The sequence below is a fragment of the Numida meleagris genome, chromosome 5 (genome assembly GCF_002078875.1).
Source record: "Numida meleagris isolate 19003 breed g44 Domestic line chromosome 5, NumMel1.0, whole genome shotgun sequence".
In the NCBI taxonomy this organism is placed as follows: Eukaryota; Metazoa; Chordata; class Aves; order Galliformes; family Numididae; genus Numida; species Numida meleagris.
The window spans coordinates 62867547-62889521 of NC_034413.1; the positions used below are offsets into that span (position 1 = coordinate 62867547).

Genomic DNA, 21975 nt, shown 5'->3' on the forward strand with positions numbered 1-21975 from the left:
AGAGCTGTCCATCTGAAATCTGAATTAAAATTGGGGAATTTAGTGTGAACGTGTGAATCTGCTAAAGGTGGACTTTGAAATTTTGTTTCTGGCACCTGGCAGTGAGGCTGCAACCCAGCAGACAGCTCACAGCCTCCAAAACTCCTGCTCGGACATTCATTTCCCTTCCCAGAACAGAGTGCATTGTCCAATCCCATCCCGGTCACTGCTGGACATAGTTGGGGTTCAACCTGTCCCTGCTGTGCTGAGGAGCAGGTAGGCTGGGCTCTTCGCCCTGGCACACATGCATACAACCCTTGCTGGCTGACCTTGGCACAACAGCTAGTTACTGGATGCCTACTGTCCAGAAATGAGATTTTGGGGAATTTAAAGATCACCACTGGGTACGTGGCAACTTTCCCTTTTGTGGCAGTTTTGCCTGATGCAGAACATGCTATGCTAGCAAGCAAAGTGAGGAAATGGGAGTGTAAGCAGCACCTGCAGATGTGACAAGACAAGAATACACCTTGTAAATCCTTTATTTCCTAGCAGTGGCAATGCTTTATTTACATATGGTCACCTGCTGTTCTTACCAGCACGACTCAGTTTCTCCACTTAGATCCAGGTTTGTGAGCACCAAGCATGAGTGTACAAGCTGTGTAGCTAAGTGCAGTTGTGACTAACGCTAATGCAGAGATGTGGGATTGCTTACAGCCATTTCTGATGTGTTAAATACAATGTCACCAAGCAGGTTGCTGCAGCATGCACAGCTATTTATACACAGGCTGCTTGTAACCTGCCAAAGGCCCAGTGCCATTAAAAAGGGGAAGACTTTAGGCTTTAAGAAAGGGAAGTCTTTCAGCTATTATCTCAGACACGTAAAACTTTCATTTAAGGCAGAAGCCTTTGGTTTAGGGACCATATTTTCACTCTGAAAGGTTAATTAGTTGATACTTTGCCATTATTGCTTTTATTCATCATCTCTTTGTTTTAGTGAAGCACCTCACTTCTAAAGATCTGAAAGCACATAGTTTTATACACCAGATAAGCTGAGGGTTTTGTTCCTGGGAGTAGGTTAGGAAATGCTGACAGAGAAGGCAGGGGACTTGGCCAAGGTCAAGCACAAGGTCTGTGCTAAACCTGGATCCCAGGCTGGCATGGCTGCATTTTAACCTGTGAACATCATCTCATCTGGAGAACTTCTGTGTTTGCATAACAGAAAGATCACTTAATGATTTCTGTCTTGGGTATATGCTCTTTACCATGGGCTTTAGGCCAGGCTGACAACAGCACTGTGTTAAGGGCTGGGCCAGCAAAGCTGCAGCTCTTTCTGCAGGCTTCTCCTTGTCTCTCCTATACCACTGAGCGAAAGCAGAGCAGCTCTACAGCTACTGCAGGTGGGCTAGTGTCAGGCTGGTGGCAAAGCCATGCACTTGATCACATGTCTGAGCTCCAGTTGATTTCTGACAGCTGGGATGCCTCAGGTTATTTGTGGGTCTTGCCATTGTTGCTGATTCATGGAAAACTGAGTTCCCTTCGCCTGAAGAAGCTGGGTTGATGCTATGAACAAGGGTTCTGCAGAGCACATGAGTGGGCAGCAGTTCCTGGGGCAGCCCTGTGTCCCATCAGGCACACTCCACCCCCGCGTCCTCACTGTGGGAGCAGTTGTGTTCGCCCCAATTGGATTTCCTACACTCATAAATCGAATGTTCACTCCCTCCACAGTTCACGTTGTCAAGCCAAATTTGCCCAGTGCCTTTGGGAAAAGAAATAAGAGAAATAAATACAACAAGTAACAAAAGAAACAGTCACCCACGGACGGAAGAAATGGTAGTATGCACTTTTCTAAATGCACGTGTTGGGTTGCACATTTGGTGAACTGAAAACCCAGCTTTTGAGCACAGTTCAAGCAGCACATGACATGTAGCTGCCTGGTCCCAAGGGGACTGAGCTGCCCCTTTGAATCCATCCTCTTTGCTCTCCTGTAGCTTGTGTAGAGCCCCTTGCTGTGGTTCTTGCAGGGCATGTGTTATCTCCCATACCAGGCAGATAGCCTTGCAGCCCAGCCTGGGGAGCTGCTGAAGACTCACCTGCACTTGCAGTGTAGGCAGAGGTGGCACGGCTGTACCCCATCATTCTGCAGACCACAGTGGCATCCAGGTTGTCCCACTCATCGTCACATATCGTTCCCCAGGACCCTTGGTGAAGGATTTCCACGCGACCCCTCCTGCCCCCTCCTGCGATTCGTATGGTGTTTGACAAGTAACCTGATGGATCAGAGGAGAGAAAAATAACTGTACTAGTCATATGGGCAGGAGGCAAATAGCACATGGAAAGATGGAAGCAGTGACCGCCTAAGCTGTGTGAGTGCTCCCATATCCACGGCTGCAGCTGGAGTGGGACCAGAAGTTACTTTTGTCTCAGATCTGAATATTTCAGGGCCCTGTCCTGTCTCCGGAGGCTGAATTCAGTGAAATTGCTCAGCTCAGATCTCTCGGCTCTGGTAGCCGTGCTGCAGGTCAACCGGTGTGTGCAGGAGACATATTGGTCCTGATCTCAGGTAGCTGTGATACCAGAGTCAAGTGGCAGAAGAGGAAATAAAAGTCCAGTACCTCCTCCTCCCTGCTCTCCTTTGCTCCCTTTTGTTCCTGGAGAACCTGTTCCAAATTGAAAAACAAGCAATTATTTGTCTGTTGCTTGGGGAAAGATCCAGTTCTTACTTTTTTTTTGAGTGATTGGGTGGGTCACAGATGGGCACACTGTCTCTGTGTGGAAGGAACCCACTGAAGTGACTGACTCTCTAGTCCTGAAAGTGCACATGCTTGAAAAGACATGATGAGCTCTTTCCCCCAAAATCTACCTCCACAAAACATGTATTGCCACCTCCTTCTAGGGGATGAGAGCTGAGAATCACCCAGAGACTTTTTCTCCTCCTCCAGCCCTCTTCCAGAGGCAAAGCTCCAGGAGAGGAGTGCGCAGAGCAGCCCCAGAGGCTGCAGGCTGATTTTTGTTTGAGGGCTCTTATATTGTTAAGTGCAAACACCTAAAAGAAAAGAACATCTGGAGCACTGGTCTGTTCCTTCAGCATGTTGTAATTTCTGTTTTCTTTCTGTTTTTCTTTCTTTTTTTTTTAATACAGGTCTTGGGAAAGCATTCTGTGATTGGGAGTTTTTGTAGCGTTCGCCCTTTTGAACTGTTTTTTTTAAATCCTGCAATTAGAGAGGCTTCGTTAAATAGCCTTTGTGTTCCTAACTGCCATGTAAATCCCAGTGGCACAGTATATATTGCAAGATGTCTTTGTACACAGCAAAGAGGAAGGTGGAGTTGAGAAAATCCAATGTATTTGTTTACTTGCATATCTTTAGGAAGCCTCCCAAGGTGTAAATGTAACACTCCTCAGACTGACCTTCTGGAAAGACTGATCTGTCTGTTGAGTTCTTCCTGTAAATTTGCTCCAGAGTAGCTTGTGCCAATCTGTGCCATATGGTCCCAAGCCCAAGTGTCCCATCAGCTCTACAGACACCATGGCAAACAGCCTTACCTGGGTAACCCTTGTCTCCTTTGGCTCCTTTTACTCCTGGTTCACCTCTTAGACCTTGACTGCCATAATCACCCTTGCTTCCTTTTTGACCAGTTAGACCTTGGATGCCTGTATGGAAAGCAGAAATGTCATTTTCCTTTCCCAAATGAGGAGCATGGTGAGCACTTCATATTGATGTAGAGAATTGGAACATGACATCTAAAGCACTGTTCTTAATCATCAGAATAAATAATGCAGTCAAATAAATGTTTACCTGGTGGGCCCAGGTCTCCCTTTGTTCCTTTTTGCCCTGCAGTACCTAAGATCATCAAAAGAAAAAAAAAAAAGATACGTACTTATACAATTTAAAACATTTATGCAAACTAGTATTTATAATGGGTTTCACCGAGTCCACATTGGCTGTCTGCACGGCAGGCATCTATTAGTCAAGTAGGAGTCTTACTTTCCATTGTACTCAGGGCAGATCTCACCCATTTAGAAAATAAAGACGGTGGCAAGTTGTCTTCTGAAGTAGATTGATTTCTGCTCATTTGTATCACATCTTAAACTTCACTGATAGCACAGAGACCCTGCTTCCAGGTGGTCCTCACTGACCCTATAGAGAGCCTGGACAAAAATTCAGGTGCAGCAGACATATAAACACATAACGTTGGGCCAGGTGACTCCCTAACATCCAGGTATTAATGCATGCAGGAGGGTGCAGCACTTGGACCCGACAGCATCCGCTGCGTAAATTCAAAGTGAAAAAGGAAATACACAAGAACAGGCTTGTACAACAGAACATTACCCTGGGTTTTTGGGTGCCCAGGGTAGAGAGGTCAACTTCTTTGAGTGGAAGGTCAGAGAAAAGGCCAGGGCTAAGCACTCCAAGCTGGCCTCTTAAGAGACCTCTGCAGTGCTACAGAGTAGGCCAAGACAGGTGCTTGTTAGTCTGTCTTCCATCAGATTTACAGCCAGAAAAATTTGTTTTTAATGCCAGGGTATGGAAGTTGTTGGGTTTTTTTTTTTTTTTGGTTCATCTTAAACTGTCACTTTGTGCGTTTTCTATTTATGTAAAAATGCAGGCAACATCACTTCCTAGTACACGTTGCAGATGCCTGAAACAAACCCACCAATGAGCAGCTGCCCTGCAGCAGCCTGGCAGGGGCCTGATCCCACCATCACATCCTGGGATACATGGGGCCAGGAGAGCTGGACTCAACAAATTGCCTCTTTCTTGCTCTGATCCACTCCCCATGCCTTGCATAATGCGTGCTGTTGATCCCAGACCTGTTTTATTCTCCTTTACCTGGTATTCCTCTGTCTCCCTTTTCACCTTTGAGTCCCATATTGCCTGGCATTCCTGAAATTAAAAACAAATCAGCAAAGGTGAAACCATCACACAAAATGAGGCCACTGCAGGAGGGCCACGGGGTGTGGATTTTGGTAGCTTGGTACCTGGAGAGCCCCTGGGCCCAAGGTCCCCCTTCTCCCCCTTCTGCCCAGGGCTGCTGGGGCCAGGAGGTCCTGGGGGGCCACGTTCTCCAGCTGGGCCTTGGAGGTGATAAACAACAGCACATGTGAAGAGCAGCCAAAATATGAAGAAAGAAAATTCATTTCTGAGATAGTTCAGTCACCAACCCTGCACTGTATGGACTGAGTTGTCCCTATGGAGGCAGAACATACACTGGGTCCTTCCAAACGACAGACCTCCCCTAGCAATGCCAGTCTCAAAGAGATCTCAGAGCGATCAGTCTCATACCCATAGAAGAAACTGCACCTCCTTTCTGCTTACCTGCCTCTCCTTTCTGCCCAGGATGTCCGGGTTCCCCTGCGCTACCTGTAACAACATCCTGGCATCAGTGCTGGCAGGATTTAGCCAAATGCTTCAGCTAGGGCAGCCCTGCACCACAGCATGTGCGTGCTGACAGCTGGTTGTGCTGTGCCCTCTACACTTACCTTTGAAGCCTGGCTGTCCTGGCACTCCCTGGTTTCCTGGAGGACCCATGGGTCCGCGGTTCCCTGGATCTCCCTTCTGGCCCATTTCACCTTTCTGCCCTGTATGACCTATCAAGCAGCACAGGAAGTGTGAATAATAATAATCATCATCATCATCGTCGTCGTCGTTGTCTTTACCATCATCATCAAATATTTATTGTCTCAGAAGCCAGAGAGCACCCCTTCCAGCTGCACCAGTTGCAGAGATTGGCCTCACACCCACATTTACCGTTCACTGGTAAATGATCCCGCTGCAACTCCCCGGTCTATTCCCAAAGCATCCCTGCCACAAGCAGTATTTTTTTCCCTAGTTAAATCTTCCTTACTGCTGTCTAAAACCTTTCCTTCTCCTAGCCATAGTGGAGATGGAGGACAGTTTATGCTACTCCTGTGCTTTCAAGCAATTGCCATCTGCCTTTAGACTCCTCAGTATATCCCAATAGAGCTGAATTACTTGAAAGTGTTTCATTTAAAGAGTGATGTCTCCTTCGCCTTTATGCTCCAGAATTATCCCTAAGTCCTTGCCTTTTGCTATTTCTCCCACTTTCCCTTTTTTTTTTTTTTTAATCTGGACTGGCTTGTGCTAGCTCTGGTGTGTGTGGGTTCTGATGATTTACTTCGAAAGAATCTCTACCAGCTTGTCCAAATGTCCTTCCTCAGCTGTACCATGTACAGCTTCTGATTTTGTTTTGCTGTGCTGCTTTCAGCCTTTCTTCTCCGGGTGCATCCCAAGTGAGTGTGTTGAATTTTGGTTATTCATGAAATGCCACTAATGTGTGCTGCATGGGAGATACATGGTGCATGACTCTTCTGCTTAAGGTGCTTAATAGCCAGGCTTATATGATATAAAGTTCTCAGAGGTAGGTTTTACTATAGTGAGAGCTAACATCCGTGTGCTTCTGCACATAAAGTAGATTGTATTATTTTATACCATGAAAATGCTACTGTTCTAATTTGGAATAGGCAGCTAATTCAGTATTTGTGCCTTTCCTTAGACAAAGGTAACTTCATAAGGACAGTTGAATGGTGTAGAGTCCACATTTTCCATGTTTCCTTCCCCTGGCCCTCCTTTGGGAGTTTTGCTGGAGCACACCACAAAATGAAATCCCTCCAGATCAAGCCAGGAGTCCTCCTCTCATGGACTGGCATGCCACGCTCAGGGTTGCCTAATTTTTTATGAAATATGAGACCTGTGAAGATCTGATCTGGTGTTTTAAGTAGAACCAATTTAAACAGGAATAAATTGCTGAGACAGTGAAGAATCACAGAATTGTAGTATGGCTTAGGTTGAAAGGAATCTTAAAGATGATCTAGTTCTAACTCCCTGCCATGAGGTTGGAACTTCTAGATCCAGCATCCACCCTGACCTTAAATGCCTCCAGAGATGTCTTACCTGGAAGTCCCATCTGTCCTTTTGCTCCTTTTTCTCCTTGTTCACCCCTTGGCCCGGCGGGACCACGATCTCCTTTACTGCCCTGCAGTCCCTGTAAGCCTGCAGGGACAACACCACACTGATGATGCTGCACTGGGTATCATGTCTTGTGGACATCAGCAGGAGGCCACACAGCATGAGACACACTCTGTTCCCCATGTACCTGAGAGATGTCGGGGCAGAAGACATCTGCCCACTGTGGCCAGAGCAATGGCTCTAAAACCTCACTTTTAAAACAAAGATTTTTCCAGCCAAGTTTTGCTTTTGTTCGCATTGGTTTTATATAGGCTTATTTCCTTCAACTCCAGTGACATTCCCACTGGCTTACATCTTGACCAAAGACAAGATTGCCCAAAAATCATTCATAAAGTCATGTCATGCTCATCCACAGAAGTTATTCAGGTGTTAGAAAAGCCTTACCTTGAATTCCTCGGTCTCCCTTTATCCCCGGTGGTCCCTGTAGCCCTGAGATGTGAGATACTTATATCAGCTGATACACATCATCTATTCACAATAATGGGTGAGAAGAAGAGATGAATTTTTTAATCATTCTTTGTACATGTGCCTTCAGTCACCACTGAGACTGATGCACAGCTGGCAGAGGTGAGTGCAGGCACCCAAGCGAGGTCGGTGGAGCAGGGCTGGGTGTGCTGGGCAGGGACCAGCTGTGCTCCAGCCAAGCCCGGCCACCTGCCCACCCGCACAGACCTCTGGGGAGATCTTTCTTGAACACGCACTGAGCTATTGGGCTGTGATGAACAGTATTAGCGTTTGGCTGGATATGGTATTTCAGCATTGTGAATGCAGCCAGGAAGATGTGAAAAAATTATTTTTTAAAAATCTGGTTGTTTTTTTTTTCCTTCAGAAAAGCTCATCAGCATAGCCAAGAAATAAGGATGGATGAGATACAGACCTGACCTAACAAGGAGTGCATTTTAGATCATCGTTACAGGATCACAGAAACTTGAGTTTCTTTGGAAAACGCTGAGTCCAACCTCTTCTCAACGTGGAGCCAACATGAGATCAGGTCTTGCTGCATCCTCACTGTCTGGAGACATTTATCTCCTATGGCTGGTACAGTTCCATCCCAAATCAGTCATTGCTCACTACGGTTCAGTGCACAGTTCAGCTGGGGCCCCTGAAGAGCACGGACTGGGGAACTGTGCTTGAATTGTTCTAGAACTGTACAGCAGGACTTGCTATGCCTGGGGCAAGAAGCCCAGTGGTGGGATGCACATAAACCCTTTGTAAATGGTTCACCCCCTCCACGGTCATTTCTTGCCTCAGGTGGGGATTTGGTAAGGCTACTGCTGATAATGACCAGCCATGGTTTCTCCATCACCCCTGAGCTTTTCTGGCAGGGTGGCAGTGAGAAGATGGAGACAAAACCATGGTTAGCACGGACCACAGGAGCACTCAAGCAAGCCGAGGCTCCCAGGGATCAGTCAAAATGTGCAGCAGGTCTTCTCATGACAGGGCACTAGGGGTTTGTACATTTAGTAGGATCTGGATCTAGCAACTGAAATCCCAAATCCTCACCTCACGTCTCTCAGGGAAGGAAAAAAGGAGAGAGAGGAAAGGAGGAAAAGTTGTTCATGGCTCATCTACCCACATACCTGGTGGACCAGGTTCTCCTTTATGTCCAGGAAGCCCTGAAATAAATATTTAATGGTTATTTTTCTGTAGTCAGGACGCCAGGCACTGCAGCATTGCTAACTACCTGACAGCGAGAGCAAATCTTGCCGTAGTTATTCTTTTAGAACAAGATTTCCCCTGGTTCAGCCCACCCTTGCTGGTGCAGAAGAACCAGCTCTCCCCACCAAACAGTCAGCGTGAAGAAACTGAGCTGTACCTGCCAGCAGGGTGATGTTTCTCATCATCATCATCAAGTTTGCATTGCTGCTTTTAATTACAGTGATTTCCTTTTCAAAGTGTCTCCTCCAGTTTTCTTCATGTCCCATGTCCCTCTCTGTAAAGTTTTTCTCCAAAAGAAGGTTGTCAGCATAGGATCTTCCTATCGTCTCTTCGGCATGGAAGGCATTATTTTCCTGACATTTCAGCATCTCCTCCTTCATCTTAAACACTGTAGAAACAACATGTCCATGCAGTGAATATACAGATTGATCTGGCTGGGAATTGCTTGGTCAGCCAGGAGCACAGATACTTGGGCCCAGATGCATGGCACATATAGGGGTTGGGGACGGACCTCCTGCAGCAGCTACTTTGCCTTGTGTGCAGCTGTGCTCCTGCAGAGGTTTCCTATCTCTGAGCTTGTCCCCCGCACTTTTGCTGTCCCAGAGCACATAGCAAAGCTGCTTTTGTACGCCCAGGCTTCCAGAGGGTGGATGGAGGCTGCAGCAGGGTGGATGCATACCTTTGTACGCCAGCAGCACCTGGCCGACTGTCAGCAGCAGCAGGTAGATGACAAGGGCAGTCCGAGCACAGCATGTGGATGGCTTCCTCTGGATTTGGGGCTCTATAAATCAACAGAAGTAGGACAGACATCCTGATATCTCTCCTGCTACAAACTCTGCTTGTTTCCAGCCATTTCAGGCTTGGGACCCTATAACCTCCTGCGAGGTCCGACAAGCGAGGCAGGCTGCCTTCCTCTGCCTACTGCACTGATTGTGCATTGTGATCCACTGTCAGCATCTTTCCCTTCACTACCCTAACCTGCTCACTTCCATCTAGACCTAACCCAGCCTGTGACAGTGTGAGCGTGGCACTTCTCTTTCTGCACCAATGAACCCTGTCTCCCTCACATACATATGTCCCAGGCTGCCATTCAAGGAGGGTTGCTCAAAGTACAGGTTCTCCCTCCCCAGAGCACTGCATACATGTGTCTCCAGCAGTGATGCATGTATACATCAAAACAAATGAAAAATCAATAACAAACCGAACTGCAGAACAAATGAAAACAGGTCCTAACATTTAAAGCAAATTGTCACCAGCAAGTGTAAAATAAATGAAATACTTTGTTGAATTTTGGCATTTAGGGGAAAAAAAAAAGTATTTTGGGAGCACTAATAATTACTTCAGAGATGCAATAATTTACCCCTAATTGAGGGTTTTTTTCAAAGTAATGTAATGAGTAGTTTAAAGTTGTAGCTTTAGAAGAGTACAGTGGCTTAATTAGTTTTCCAGCAGGATGGTTTAGTCAGCAATAAAATATTTATATTCAGCTAAAAATTCAGAAACTTTCTTTTTTTAAATTGGATCTGGTGATTTTAGTATCTTAACTATGAAGACATGAAATTGTCTCAGTGCGATTAGACATTTTTTGAAGCAGGGGAAGAACTATTTTCTGACGCTCAGCATCAGCTTTAGCTGGAAAGAACAATTAAATTCTTTTAAACAGTCAGTTAATTTAGTAGCAAAATCTCTGTTAAAAAACCTGTTTAATTTTCAGTATAAATACAAGATTTCATTTTTATGTGGCTTTCTTCATAGACCCAATAAAATCCGCATCAATCCATTGAATAAAAAGAAACCTTACCACTTATCTGAAAGGTTGTAGAAGCAGCCGAGGAAAGCCCAATCTTGTCTGAAGTACTGAAGGTGCTCATATCACTTGAATTTCCATCTCCTCTGCATCTGTCTTTAATTTTCATGACAAAACTCTTGTGGCTAACCTAGAGCCTTGTCAAATGCAGGGCAACGGAGAACTGAAGGAACTTCCTATCTGCCTCCTGATTTGGAGCACTTTCTGGTATGCTTTTCCTATTTGCTCTGATTTTATAGACTTGTGAGAACTCTGATGTGGTAATTTGAATAGTTCCTCAAAAAATCCCACAAGCTAAGATGTTCAGCTGCTCTCGTGTGCTTGCTCAGAGCTACCACATCCACAGAGCTCTGGTCCTGGAAGAAGCTCAGCAATGAGTGTTTTGACATCTCTGCACTTCAGGGTTGGGCATGAGGTGGTTTCTAGTGCAAGTAAACCTCCTCCCTAAGGAAAGGAAATCCCTAGTTCATTGTTAGCTTCAGGATCTGTTCCTTGTGCTGCAAGGTGAAGCACTGCTTGGTGATTAAATGTGCACCAAAGTGATGGTGCATGACTGAAAGAGGAGATGAAGAATCAGGAGGAGCTGTAAAGACAAGCAAGTGGTGGTGGGGTGGGCGGTGCTGACGGCCAAATCGGTTGGGGTGTAACACAGCCTCTTGCTGAGGTCTCTTTGAACCAGTCGCTCAACTCATAGACACAGCTCCCACCACCTCACCACTGCTTTTCTCACACCCTGTATGTATCACTCCCACATTTCGCCATCTCCAAAATCTGTGCCAGGGCCAGTTTGCATTCTGTGGAGGGAAGCGACTCACCCAAGCCAGCAAGCAAAAGCTGGCGGTATGTAATGGGCAGAGCCCTCTACACCCACTCTGCCACGGCCTGCTGTCCCCTCTGAGGTGTGGACGAGCCACTGTCACCAGGTCCCATCCCTGGCTCTAGGTCCTCACTCAGCTGTGTGACTGCCAGGACCTTGTCACTTTGCATGGCCGTGGGACAAAGAGCAGCATCAGCTTCGTTTGAAGTGGAGCTGGAAATCCACAGCCAGACAGCCCAGTGCCTTGACAGCCAGTTCCTTCCTTCTGCACTTGGAACATAGCACTCTAAAAGGCTTAAACCAAAAATAAGTGGGGATTTTGAAGTCCACTTCTGTGTTCTCCTTTCAAGCACTCAGCTGTGACCTGGATTGGCACCAAGACAGAGGAAGAGGAGCTCTCCCCTATGGTAATGTTCTGCTACACACTGCACAAGAGCTGGGACGTTTTGCTTCATGGTGAAGGGCTAAGCTACCCCCTTGGATTAGGGTAGCTCAAGAGGTTACCAGCCTGAAGTCACTGCTCACCAGGTTCAGGCATATGTCTTCCCACCTCTCATGGCCGTGTTGTGGCCATGCCATTCTCATCGGCCCAGGTGTCAGGGGTGTTAAAGTAGGGGAACATATTTTGGCAGTCCTAATGCGCCCTGAGGTGATGTCCAGTTCTCCACTCGGCTATTTCAGGAAGGTCAATAGCAAAGATATATTTCTACCCTACTCCGCCATCAGCCTTGGTTGCCCATCCAGATGATCAAGCCTTATTCTGCCCATATTCCCAGTGAATTACACTCCATGCAGTTCTGCATGTGGCCATATTTGCTCCGCTCTCCTTGGGAGCATACACACTGCAGTGTATCTGGATGTCAGCCTCTGCAAACTGGTGGCAGATTTCCTTGTGCACGTGGCAGAGAGTATCTTGGCCATGCCATCGGCATCAGAGATCATGCATTCACTTGGGCTCTGCCACCTTTTGCTTTCTGCTGTCTTTCGTTTCTTGCTGCACCATCACTGGTTGCAGCAATACATTGACTTTGATTGTGCAATTGAGGTTACTAACTCAGGAAAGAAAGAATAAAAATAAAAGAAACTGCTGATTCAGCATAGTTGTCGCGGATTGAGAGTGTGCTGAAACAACATGATTAATAATGGAACAGCACTTTCCAGCATATTACGGGTCATGTCTGCATCAGCCTCCCCCTCCTGATGCTCTTTCTGCCCCTCCTGAAACACTGTGCAATGTCTTGGGGAAGGATCTGCAGTTCTGCAGCTCACCCTGGCCCTTCCCATGCTGTGCTGCTAGTAGTATGTGCTCGGATGAAGACGCTCATCAAGCCCTCATTGCAAAGGTGCACTGCATCTGGACTGAGTTTTGTGGATGGACTATAGCTGAATCAGTGTCATGGGCCCACAGGTAATTGATGAGGGAGGACAAGAATTTATCCTGAAATAAAGAAGACTTTAAAAAGTCACAGATTCAGTTAAGTCTTTTTTTTTTCCTCCCCAAATGAGAAGATATTCCAGCTCAGAGGTTTTTATCCATCTATCTTTCAGCATAGCAGTGTTTCCAGACCCACCTAATGGATTCCAAACTGTCTTAGGCATAAATAGGTGGAATTCAGGGGGCTTTAGTGACCCTCTAAATACAAGGAAAAAAAGAAGCGGGGACATAAACAGGCTCTGCGCTGAGAAAGCCAGGGCAGCAGCCTCCACCATTTTGGCAGTTGCCTCTTGATGGTTACCCTGTGCCCCAACACCTGTGCTCATGTTTCTGCTGATGGGCTTCAAAAAAAAAAAAAAGTAATCCTATCCACAGACCACACTGCTCTCCCACAGAAACATAGCCACGGTTTGACATGGGACATATCTGGCAGATGCACACCACAAAGACATCAGTGACCAGAGGTGGCTTCTGGAGCAGTAGGGTTATTCATAAACTTGCTTGTTTTGGTTCATTTTCCCTGTCTCACATGATTTTTCTGTCTTTTCCTCTTTTCAGACTGAGTTAGGCTGGTGAACTCTGACATCCCAGCCAGCTCTGGTGGTGGGTTGGCCACGGCCACCAAACACCTGCCCAGCCATCCGCTCAGGCTCCTCTCTCATGGGATGGGGAGAAAACAGAAGGAAAGTGAGAAGGAAGGATCCTGACACGATGGCAGTTTGGTAGGGAAAGCAAAAGCTGTGTACGCAAGCAAAGCAGAAAGAGGAATTAATTAATTCTCTACTTCCCATCAGAATGCAGATACACAGCCACTTCCTGGAAAGCAGGACATCAGCACGCGTGATAGTTGTTTGGGAGGACAAATGCCATAACCACCACTGTCTCCCATTCGCCTGACCTTTTACTGCTGAGCACAAGGTCTTGTGGAGTGAAATATCCTCATGATCAGTTTCAGATGGTTTTGGGTTTGCATTGTCCTCCCCACAGAAAGACCAACATATTCAGTGCAATGCGCAAATCTGGGAGCACCTCTGAATTCAGGGGATCCCGAGGTGTGTTGTGAGAGATCTGCCCACTGGCAGCTCTTGGAGGGGTCAGGTCTGGCATGTCCCTTCACTGCCCACTGGAGTGTCCCTGGCATCCCACTGACTGCCTAACCATGAAAAAAAACCATTGGATTCAGCTCTAGCGGCAAGGAATGCTGTGGTGCCCGGAGAGTTTCCAATGCAGAAGAGAGTTTGAGACCAAACTAAATTTGAACAACTGGTTTGTGCTGGGGCATGGAAACAAAGCAGGAGCTTGGTCCCCTATGGGAGCAAAACCCACCTTTGCCCAGGGACTGATTTAGCCCCACTTTGTGTCCCTCTTCATCCCTGGTGCTGTCCACAGAGACCTCACATCCCTGTGTGCCACCTCCTGGCTGCAGGGACAGCACCTAGGGCCACAGAGAAGCACTTGTGTGAAAGCGATAAAATCCCCAGTGCTGCCTGGCTGACATCTCTCCTTTCCAGCTTGATGTGTTGCTTGGCTTTGTTGTAGAGATTGAAACCAGATTTTCTTTCCCTTCCATGAGTTATTTTAATTTGTATTTCATCAGAACTTGCTTTTTTTTTCTTGCCCTTTAGGCAGGATCCAGCTGCACCATGGAGTTCAAGGAACCACCTGCAAAATATTTTAACGACTTCAACCTGCTCTTTGAGGTGAATTAATACCAGGTTGGCCTCTGCAGCACAGTGGAATGCTCAGGGTTGGCTGAGCAGGCCACCCTCAGAGCTCAGCAATACATTCAGCAAGGAAGTTGCTGTATGTGCTGCTGTGGTCCCCTCTGCCCAGGTGGATGCCCACACCCCACCCAGCCAGGCAAGGTGGTCCTTAGCCTGTCCTCACCTGTTCTTTGTGCAGGAGGACCTCTGAGGGTTAGGTGGGGTTCAGGGTGGTTGTAATTTCAGACATTAAACTAGGCAGATAGCCAGCAGATCGTTCAGAAGGACGTTCCTAAAGAGGTTTATTATCCAATGTTGTCCTTGCACTGGGGCACATCCCAATTAGTTGCATGCACATTAATATGTTACTCTGGGTTTACCACTGTAAACAAATTAAGGAGCTAATACTTGGGCTTCCGTGGAAGGACACCACAAGATGGTTTGTCTCTGATAAGGTTTCTGGACCAAATTTCCATGCCCTCAATGCTATCAGCAAACACTTCAGCTTGAAAATCCATTAACTTGTAAACACCCTATGCCCCTTACTCAATGAATGCAAAGAGCAGACGTGCAAGCAGCTATATACACAGACTTGAAGCATCCCTGACAGCAGTCCATACAGAATTAACTCAAAGCACCTGACCTGTAAAACAGATGTGCAGTGCTAGCATTAAAGCTCAGCCTTGGAAAGCTCTTCAGGCTCCCATCCCTCTTCTCCTGCCTACTCTGCAGCAAATCTCAGCTCCCATTTGGGTCCATTCCTGCTCCCAGTGACAGCCCCGTGGAGCTGGGCTTGCTCAACTCACTTCTAGGAAGTGATAACCTCAAGCATGAAACCACTGACATCAGCACATGGGGGAAAGAAATTATCAGAAGAGGAAAAGGTACTTTTATGGAAGTCATGTTGCCACTCTTCAAGGCATAGTGCTGATGGGAAACCACTCCTCTCACCATCACATCAGTGTGGCTGCTTTGCTTTAATTAGGGTTGATAACTGATTGCTGCTTCTCTGGTGCTGTCTTTCACAAGGAGAACTGATTCTCAATAAATTCTTTTGTTTCTCAGCATGGAGCTGTTGGCCTCAGCCTCATGGGTGAGGAAATATCCCAGAAGAAGGGAACCAGGAGTGGGGGAGAGATGGCAGGAGTGAGGTAAAGCCTGCTTTTCCCTCCCAAACAAAAGCAAAATCCTGATGTTCCCGTCTGAACACCTCACAAAATGGGCTAATGCTAGTAGCAGGGTGGATAAACTGGGATCAAAGAGCAAAACAAGTGACCTTTTCCTCTACATGCTTTCGGATGCTGTTCTGTCTAACAAACTGTCTGGAAGTGCCCAAGTGCCTGGGGAATGGCACGATGCTCAGATCTTGCCAGCAGCTTGCTCGCCGCAGGCATGGGCAGCACTTCCTAGGGAAAACCAATCCTTTTGTACCCACCTGCAGCCCTTGCTACCTATTTCCATATCCAACACATGGCTCCTTTTGGGAACTCGCTGGGAATTCCCTTTTACTCCTGCTACGCTGGTGATGACAGATCAAGCAGAGCTGAAGTGTTTTGATGAATAAAAATAGAATTTGCCCCACAGCCCTGACCCTTCTCTAATTCCAAGCCTTCACATTAAAACACACATTTTTTTTTTCCTCCAGTCTCTAGGTGTTCCTTTGGGTTCTCACATTTATGAGAGAGTTAAAGACCCAGAATGGCTCCGATAGAGTGGCCAGAGCCTCCAATGCTACCAGTTCAGGAGAACTGCTGTTCTCACAGGCCTGTGGATGCTCGAGCGGAGTTTTGACAGAAAGGTGTTCAAGAGGGCTTTGGATGCCAGCATCCATGCTGCCAACACACTTCCTAGTCTTTTCCTGATCAAGGTGAATGAGGGCTTTCTCTCTTTTCTCCTACCAGTGCATGAGCTTTTCTCCGGGGCCCGATATCTTGCCAATGACCCTATCCACTTCATAGGAGTTTTGGTGCTCTATCCTAATGCCACTGCCAGTTTGAGAGAACACCAGGTACTTTAGTGCAGAGAAATAAGAAGGAATGAAAGAGGGATCCTCATTGGAGGATGTCTCTGCTCCTCTAACCCCACCACGGAGCAAAGTGTAACTAAGTGCCATTGAACATGGTCCAGTAGAGCTACAGTAATCACAGAAATAAAAGAGTATGATCTGTAATGATTTCCCTCTGCGCCAGCCACCAGGGAACCTGGCAGGAGGCACAATTTAAGCAAAAACAAACACCAAAACCACAGATGCATATATACTTTAAAAGAAACAGATTGAAGAGGACAGGGAGAAATCCGTCAGAAATAGGTTTTCATTATTGGTCAAATATTTAACTCTAACCCAATAAAATAATAAGATCTGCTTGTCATTATTTGCCTTTGTTAATAAGCCGGATATTTTTAATTCAGTGCAGCACTCTTGGTGGCATCAAGGAATTCCACATGGAGTGCCCTGATTTACATTTCCCACAGTGCTTAAATTAACTGAGCTGGTATAAATGCCTGTTCTGCACCTTGTTTGATCTTCCCAGAGTGGGGGCAATAGTCAGGATCTGAGGTCGATTTCAAAGCACATTGGAGTCAAGAGGCAGCTTCTGCTGGAGCTGACAGGCCTTGGGGCTGGGAGGGCTGAGGTAGGGTCCAGGGGGAAGGGAGGTCACCCTGCCCAAGCAGGGAGTTTCTCTGCTGCTGCAGGCAATAGGGCAGGAGAGGCAGAGGATGCTCACTAGGAGACCTATGGAGCCCAGTGGTCCCCCAAGACCCTTCTTGGTGCTCCTCAGCCACCTCCTGCCTCACTAAGGAGGATATGGCCGGTGCCTCAGGTGGCCCTTCCTGCTTGGTGAGGCTCCTGCAGGAGCCAGCATGCATGTTTTGGGGCTGGAAGCAAGGGGGTGGATGTGTGCGTGGGGCTGAGTGAGGGAGGCTAGCCCAGGCAGTGGGAGGCTGAGCCAGGCTGTCTGGCCCTGCTCCCCTCCCACCCACATCTGAAAGGGATTTGCAGAGAGCTCTGGACAAGGCTCCAAGACCTCCCCTTGCCAGAAATATTAGAAAGATGCTGTTAAAAATCAGAGATGTTGGTGTGAGTAGAGTATGTGACAGACGCAGTGGGCTTCTGGCCATCCTAGTTTCTCTCAACTGCACCAAGCAAGCAAGCTGCTAAGCAGTCCTCACTGTGATGCTGAGTGAATTGGACTGAGGTGCCACATGTTAATCATTACAGGATTTTGTCTGCCCAGCATCAGTCTTGCATGAACCTACTTATAAAACCATACATTTCCCATTAAACCTAGTTTGAGTTTTGAAAGGGAATTCGCTTGGTGTAAACCTTTGTGTAGGACTAAGGAAGCCTGGGTGAAATGGTCCCACTTTAGGGGGAGAAAGACATTAACCTGACTTCTGCTTTGAGGTGCATTTAAAAGTCTCTGCTTAAGGACTATGGATTGATGGAGAGACCTGAGGTGGGAAGAGTATTAAAAAAAGATGTCAATGTGCCAATAAATACATGTGCCAGAGATAAATGCATTATATATTAGTCCATCAGAGAAAGCTGAAGAAAGGCATTCCTTTATGGAGAGAGACAGTCCAGTAGCTCACACCATTAGGGAAAAAAAGATCAAAGCAGAAATGAGCTAGTTTCCAAATGTCACCTCACCTTAGAATCAGAGTATCATAGAATCATTAAGGTTGGAAAAGATCTAAGATCATCTAGTCCAACCATCCACCTACCACCAATACCGACCACTAAACCACGTCCCTCAGTGCCACACCTCCGTGGTTCTTGAACACCTCCAGGGATGCTGACCGCCCCCCCCCCCCACATCCCTGAGCAGCTTGTGCCAGTGCTTCACCACTATCAGAAAACAAATCCTTCCTAATATCCAACCTGCAGCCACTCAACAGGTGGGTATTTAAAGAATAAGATCCAGAGGGGAAACAATCTCTACACAGAGACTTGGGTGCATGTTTTACAACTGGCAGCAACTTTGAAAATGGCAGTTCTCAATTAGAAGTGGCTTTTGAGAATTGGTCGCAAAACTACTTCCCAAAGCAACAGGAAGAATAGCAAACCCTACAGCGTAATGAAAAGAAAGCGGATCAAGGTCATCGATTTCATTCTCCAGCTTCGGAGTGTGAAGATCTGAGCAAATGAGAAACAGATGGGAAATTAGGCACTGGTCTTAGTTGGATGCCTTTTGCAACAGCAGTGGTGCTCGGGCTATAGTGCAACGTGTTTCTGGTGGAGATGTACTGGCTGGAGAGCAAAAGCCTATTTCACCTCCTCACAGAGAGCTGGGCCAAGAGAACTTGTTATAGACAGTGTTTTGTCAGCCTAGTAACAGTGTTAGTAGAGATACACAGCTTTTCTGGCACGAGAAGTCCAACCCTAGTCCATACAGAGATCTGATGTGATGTCTCAGTGACCATACCTGGAGAGGACACATTGTGCTGACAAAATGGTCATATTCAGCTCCTCCTCAGCCATCTGCATGCAGCTGCTGGTTGTGGGAAGAGGAGGAGGCTCTGCCCTAGTACCCACACAGGCAATGGCATACACAGAGCTCTCACATGACCCAACATGGGAAGGGGCAGACAGACAGCTGCTAATGGCAGGCATCACACTGTGCAGCCACAACTCAGTCCATCAGTATTTCCGAGGTCAATTATTCACACTTTTCAAACGATTGGTTGAAGAAACATTAAAATAAAGAAGACTGGTAGAAATACATCCAAGCCTGAGGACATAAGCGCATCACAGTCCTGCAGCAGCATCCTAGGCTGGCAGCAAGCTCACATTGCTTAATTATGATATGTTGCATACAGCAAATAGCAGGGGACAAAAGCCCTGCTTTATTTTCACAGTGTGGAGTGGCTGTGTCTGCTTTGCAGCTGTTCAGAGCACATATATCAATGCTTCTTGGCATCCCTGCGCACAGAGAGATGCTGGGGATATAATCTAGAGAGAGAAGCTTCGAAGGGTAAGTCCCAAATTTACCCTTGGGAAGTGCAGAACTGTCTCCTTCCTATTGTGAGAAGATTTCCTCCTCTTTCAAAACACATTAAAGTTCTTTGCAGAGTTTTTTCCCCTTTTGGTACCAGCTGCCCTTTTGCCTTGGCACCTTCTCCCTTGTCCCCCCATGGCTGCAGTGCAGGGGGGAGCGATGCCACCAGGCAGGACCCAGTGAGGAAAATGCCATTCCCATGCAGCTCCAGGAAAACAAAAAACAAGCCACATCCTGGGAGAGGGGAAATGAGAGTTTCCTGGAGCTCCTTCTGCCTTTAATTAAGCTCATTGTCATTTTGGTCAACTCCCACTCTCTTTCCTTCCCTCGCTCTTTTTGCCCTGAAAGTCTGTTTAGCAGACTCAACCCAGCTCTCGAAGCTCCAATTTTAATTAAAGCCATTCATTGGCTTTGAATGACTAATGACCTCTTATCAGGTACTGTGCTACAAATAACAGGCGGGTGACCTTCCCTCCCACTCTTCATTAATACGCTATTATTTTTTCATACTGCCTGCCCTGCCAAGACCCTTCTTGCTTTAAAATAACATTAGAATAGAAAACCTCCTTGAAATACATTTTAGCTAGGAGCAAAGGGCGCAGTCAGCGTAAAGAGGCTGACGGATGAAGACGCACCATTCATTGCAGGCACGCCCTTAAAAGCCTGGCTGCAGAGGGGTGCAACTCATCATGCAGTCTTCAGCAAGGATAAAGCAACTCCTGGAGGATTTCTAGTGTCAGATGGGGATTTCTGCATGGGGTGGTCATTGCAGAGTTAGAGGGCAGCCACACAGGGCCATCAGAGAAATTGTGGGTGCCCCATCCCCAGAGGTGCCCAAGGCCAGGTTGGATGGGGCCCTGGGCAGCCTGAGCTGGTGGGCGGCATCCAGCCCACAGCACGGGGTTCAGAACTGCGTGGACTTACAGTCCCTTCCAACCTCAGCTGTTCAATGATTAGGGGCAGCACAAGGGACAAGACTGATCAGGCACCTGGGGCTCAGGTTTGGGGAGCTCAGCTTATTTAGTCCTCTGGGGATGCTCAGTAAGGCACCATGGAAAAAGCTTTGCTAGTGGAGCTACAGGAAAGACAAGGATCTAGAGCACAAAGAAGTAAGTTCAGTTTCCATCCGGACTGTGTTGCTAGCTGTCTCTCTGATTAGCTGCTGAGAGTTTTGGTGGAGGAGGAGATCCTCTGCTGTCCTGAGCCACCCCAGCTCTGCATGAAGAGGAAACACAGCTGAGATAAGCAGAAGTCATTGATGGAGCCTTTGCTAGTGTCTTGACTTTTGTCAGGAGAAAAAGAAGAACAATATCAGAACGCAGTTTCTTTTCCCATGGAAAGTTCTCATTTCTGGGTGTGGAGGAACCTGACTGGGCTATCTCTGGGTAATGGCTCCTCTGAGCTGCTCTGCAGCACTTTCCTCATTAGGATCAGCTCACTTTGCCTTCCTTCTGCACTATTCAATTCCCACTAGTGCTAGAGGTACATGGTGTTCAAGAACTGTGAAGATGTAGCACTGAGGGACATAGTTAGAGGGCATGGTAGGAATGGCTTGGACTAGATGAACTTAGTAGTGCTTTCCCAAGCTTAATGATTCTATTAAGTCTCAATAAGCTTCTGAGGTGTGATCTGGACACAAGAGACTGACAGCTGCACAGCAGCTTGTTTCTCTGGGAAATTTATGACATTCCCAGATCCACAGGTGTGTGATGAGGTCTTCACCACAAATTCATATTGCTCTGTTGGCAAGAACTGAAGCTAAACTAATAGGATTGTTGAACTTTTTTAGACTTCTTAAGTGTTTCCTATAAGCCAAAAGGATGGGTGTAAAACAATGGAAAACACAACAATGACAGCAGAGCAGAAAGATCCCAGGCTGCAGTGAGAAATAAATCATCCAAACACAACAGCTGTGGGCATAGAAACAAAGGAAAGAAGCTACTCACCTTCGAAAGGCCTGAGATACAAAGAGACCTCCAGCAAGATCCACTTACCTCTGCTCCCCACCCTTAAATGAGCTCTGGGAAGGGGTGGATCCTGGCTCCACCCTTTCTGGTCACTCAGGTTCATTGTTTGCACCTGAGCTCCCCTGGGTCGGCCCTCCCTTCCCACCAGGTGCTCCATCACTGGTTCAAGCCATGCCTGAGCATTTCCACTACAACAGGAAAAGTTAAATTCCTAGGATAAGTTCTCTCATATAAATGACATGCCGAACACCAACAACCGCTTTAAGACACAGGTGACGCCTTAGGCTCTTTTGCAAATGGCCATCTTGAAGCAAAATCATCAGTTACCATTTAATACCATTTTAAAAGGATATAAGTGATTAAACTCAAGCCATGAGAACACCACGTTAAATCCAGAGATCTCAGTTGAAAAAATATCATTAATTTTCTAATCTGTAGAAATGGCCTGAGATAGATTTACAGCAGTATGGCAAAGAAATCCTGGCTCCTGCCAGCAATGTAAATCGCAGCCATGATAGTTACATTTCATACTGCACCAGAGAGAGACAGAATAAAGTGATGAAGAACAAACTGCCTGACATGATGTTTCACCTGGGCACAGCCAGATCCAGCAACGAAGCAG

General features: G+C 46.9%; 1 protein-coding gene across 2 annotated transcripts; it reads right to left on the reverse strand.

Moving 5' to 3' along the window:
• MARCO (macrophage receptor with collagenous structure) lies at nucleotides 503–10650 on the reverse strand. 2 transcript variants are annotated; one of them, XM_021399903.1, is made up of 15 exons: nucleotides 10426–10650; nucleotides 9304–9405; nucleotides 8782–9012; nucleotides 8546–8581; nucleotides 7350–7394; nucleotides 6891–6989; nucleotides 5459–5566; nucleotides 5295–5339; nucleotides 4958–5053; nucleotides 4809–4862; nucleotides 3774–3818; nucleotides 3521–3628; nucleotides 2595–2636; nucleotides 2070–2246; nucleotides 503–1735 (listed from the first exon to the last, which is right to left on the reverse strand). In XM_021399903.1, the coding sequence occupies exons 1-15, from the start codon at nucleotides 10538–10540 to the stop codon at nucleotides 1605–1607; spliced, it is 1434 nt and encodes a 477-aa protein (XP_021255578.1). In that variant the 5' UTR covers nucleotides 10541–10650; the 3' UTR covers nucleotides 503–1604. The 2 variants fall into 2 exon arrangements, with proteins under 2 accessions (XP_021255578.1, XP_021255577.1); XM_021399902.1 differs by having other exon boundaries at nucleotides 2592–2636; nucleotides 10426–10649.

Bases quoted from the DNA above. Each gene is read 5' to 3' on its own strand.
- MARCO (XM_021399902.1), bottom strand. From the start codon at position 10,540: ATGAAAATTAAAGACAGATGCAGAGGAGATGGAAATTCAAGTGATATG. The intron at 5,567-6,890 runs GTAAGACATCTC...GCTGCTTGATAG, and splicing joins AGGACAGATGGGACTTCCAG to GTCATACAGGGCAGAAAGGT. The intron at 2,637-3,520 runs GTAAGGCTGTTT...AATTTGGAACAG, and splicing joins AGGAGACAAGGGTTACCCAG to GTTCTCCAGGAACAAAAGGG.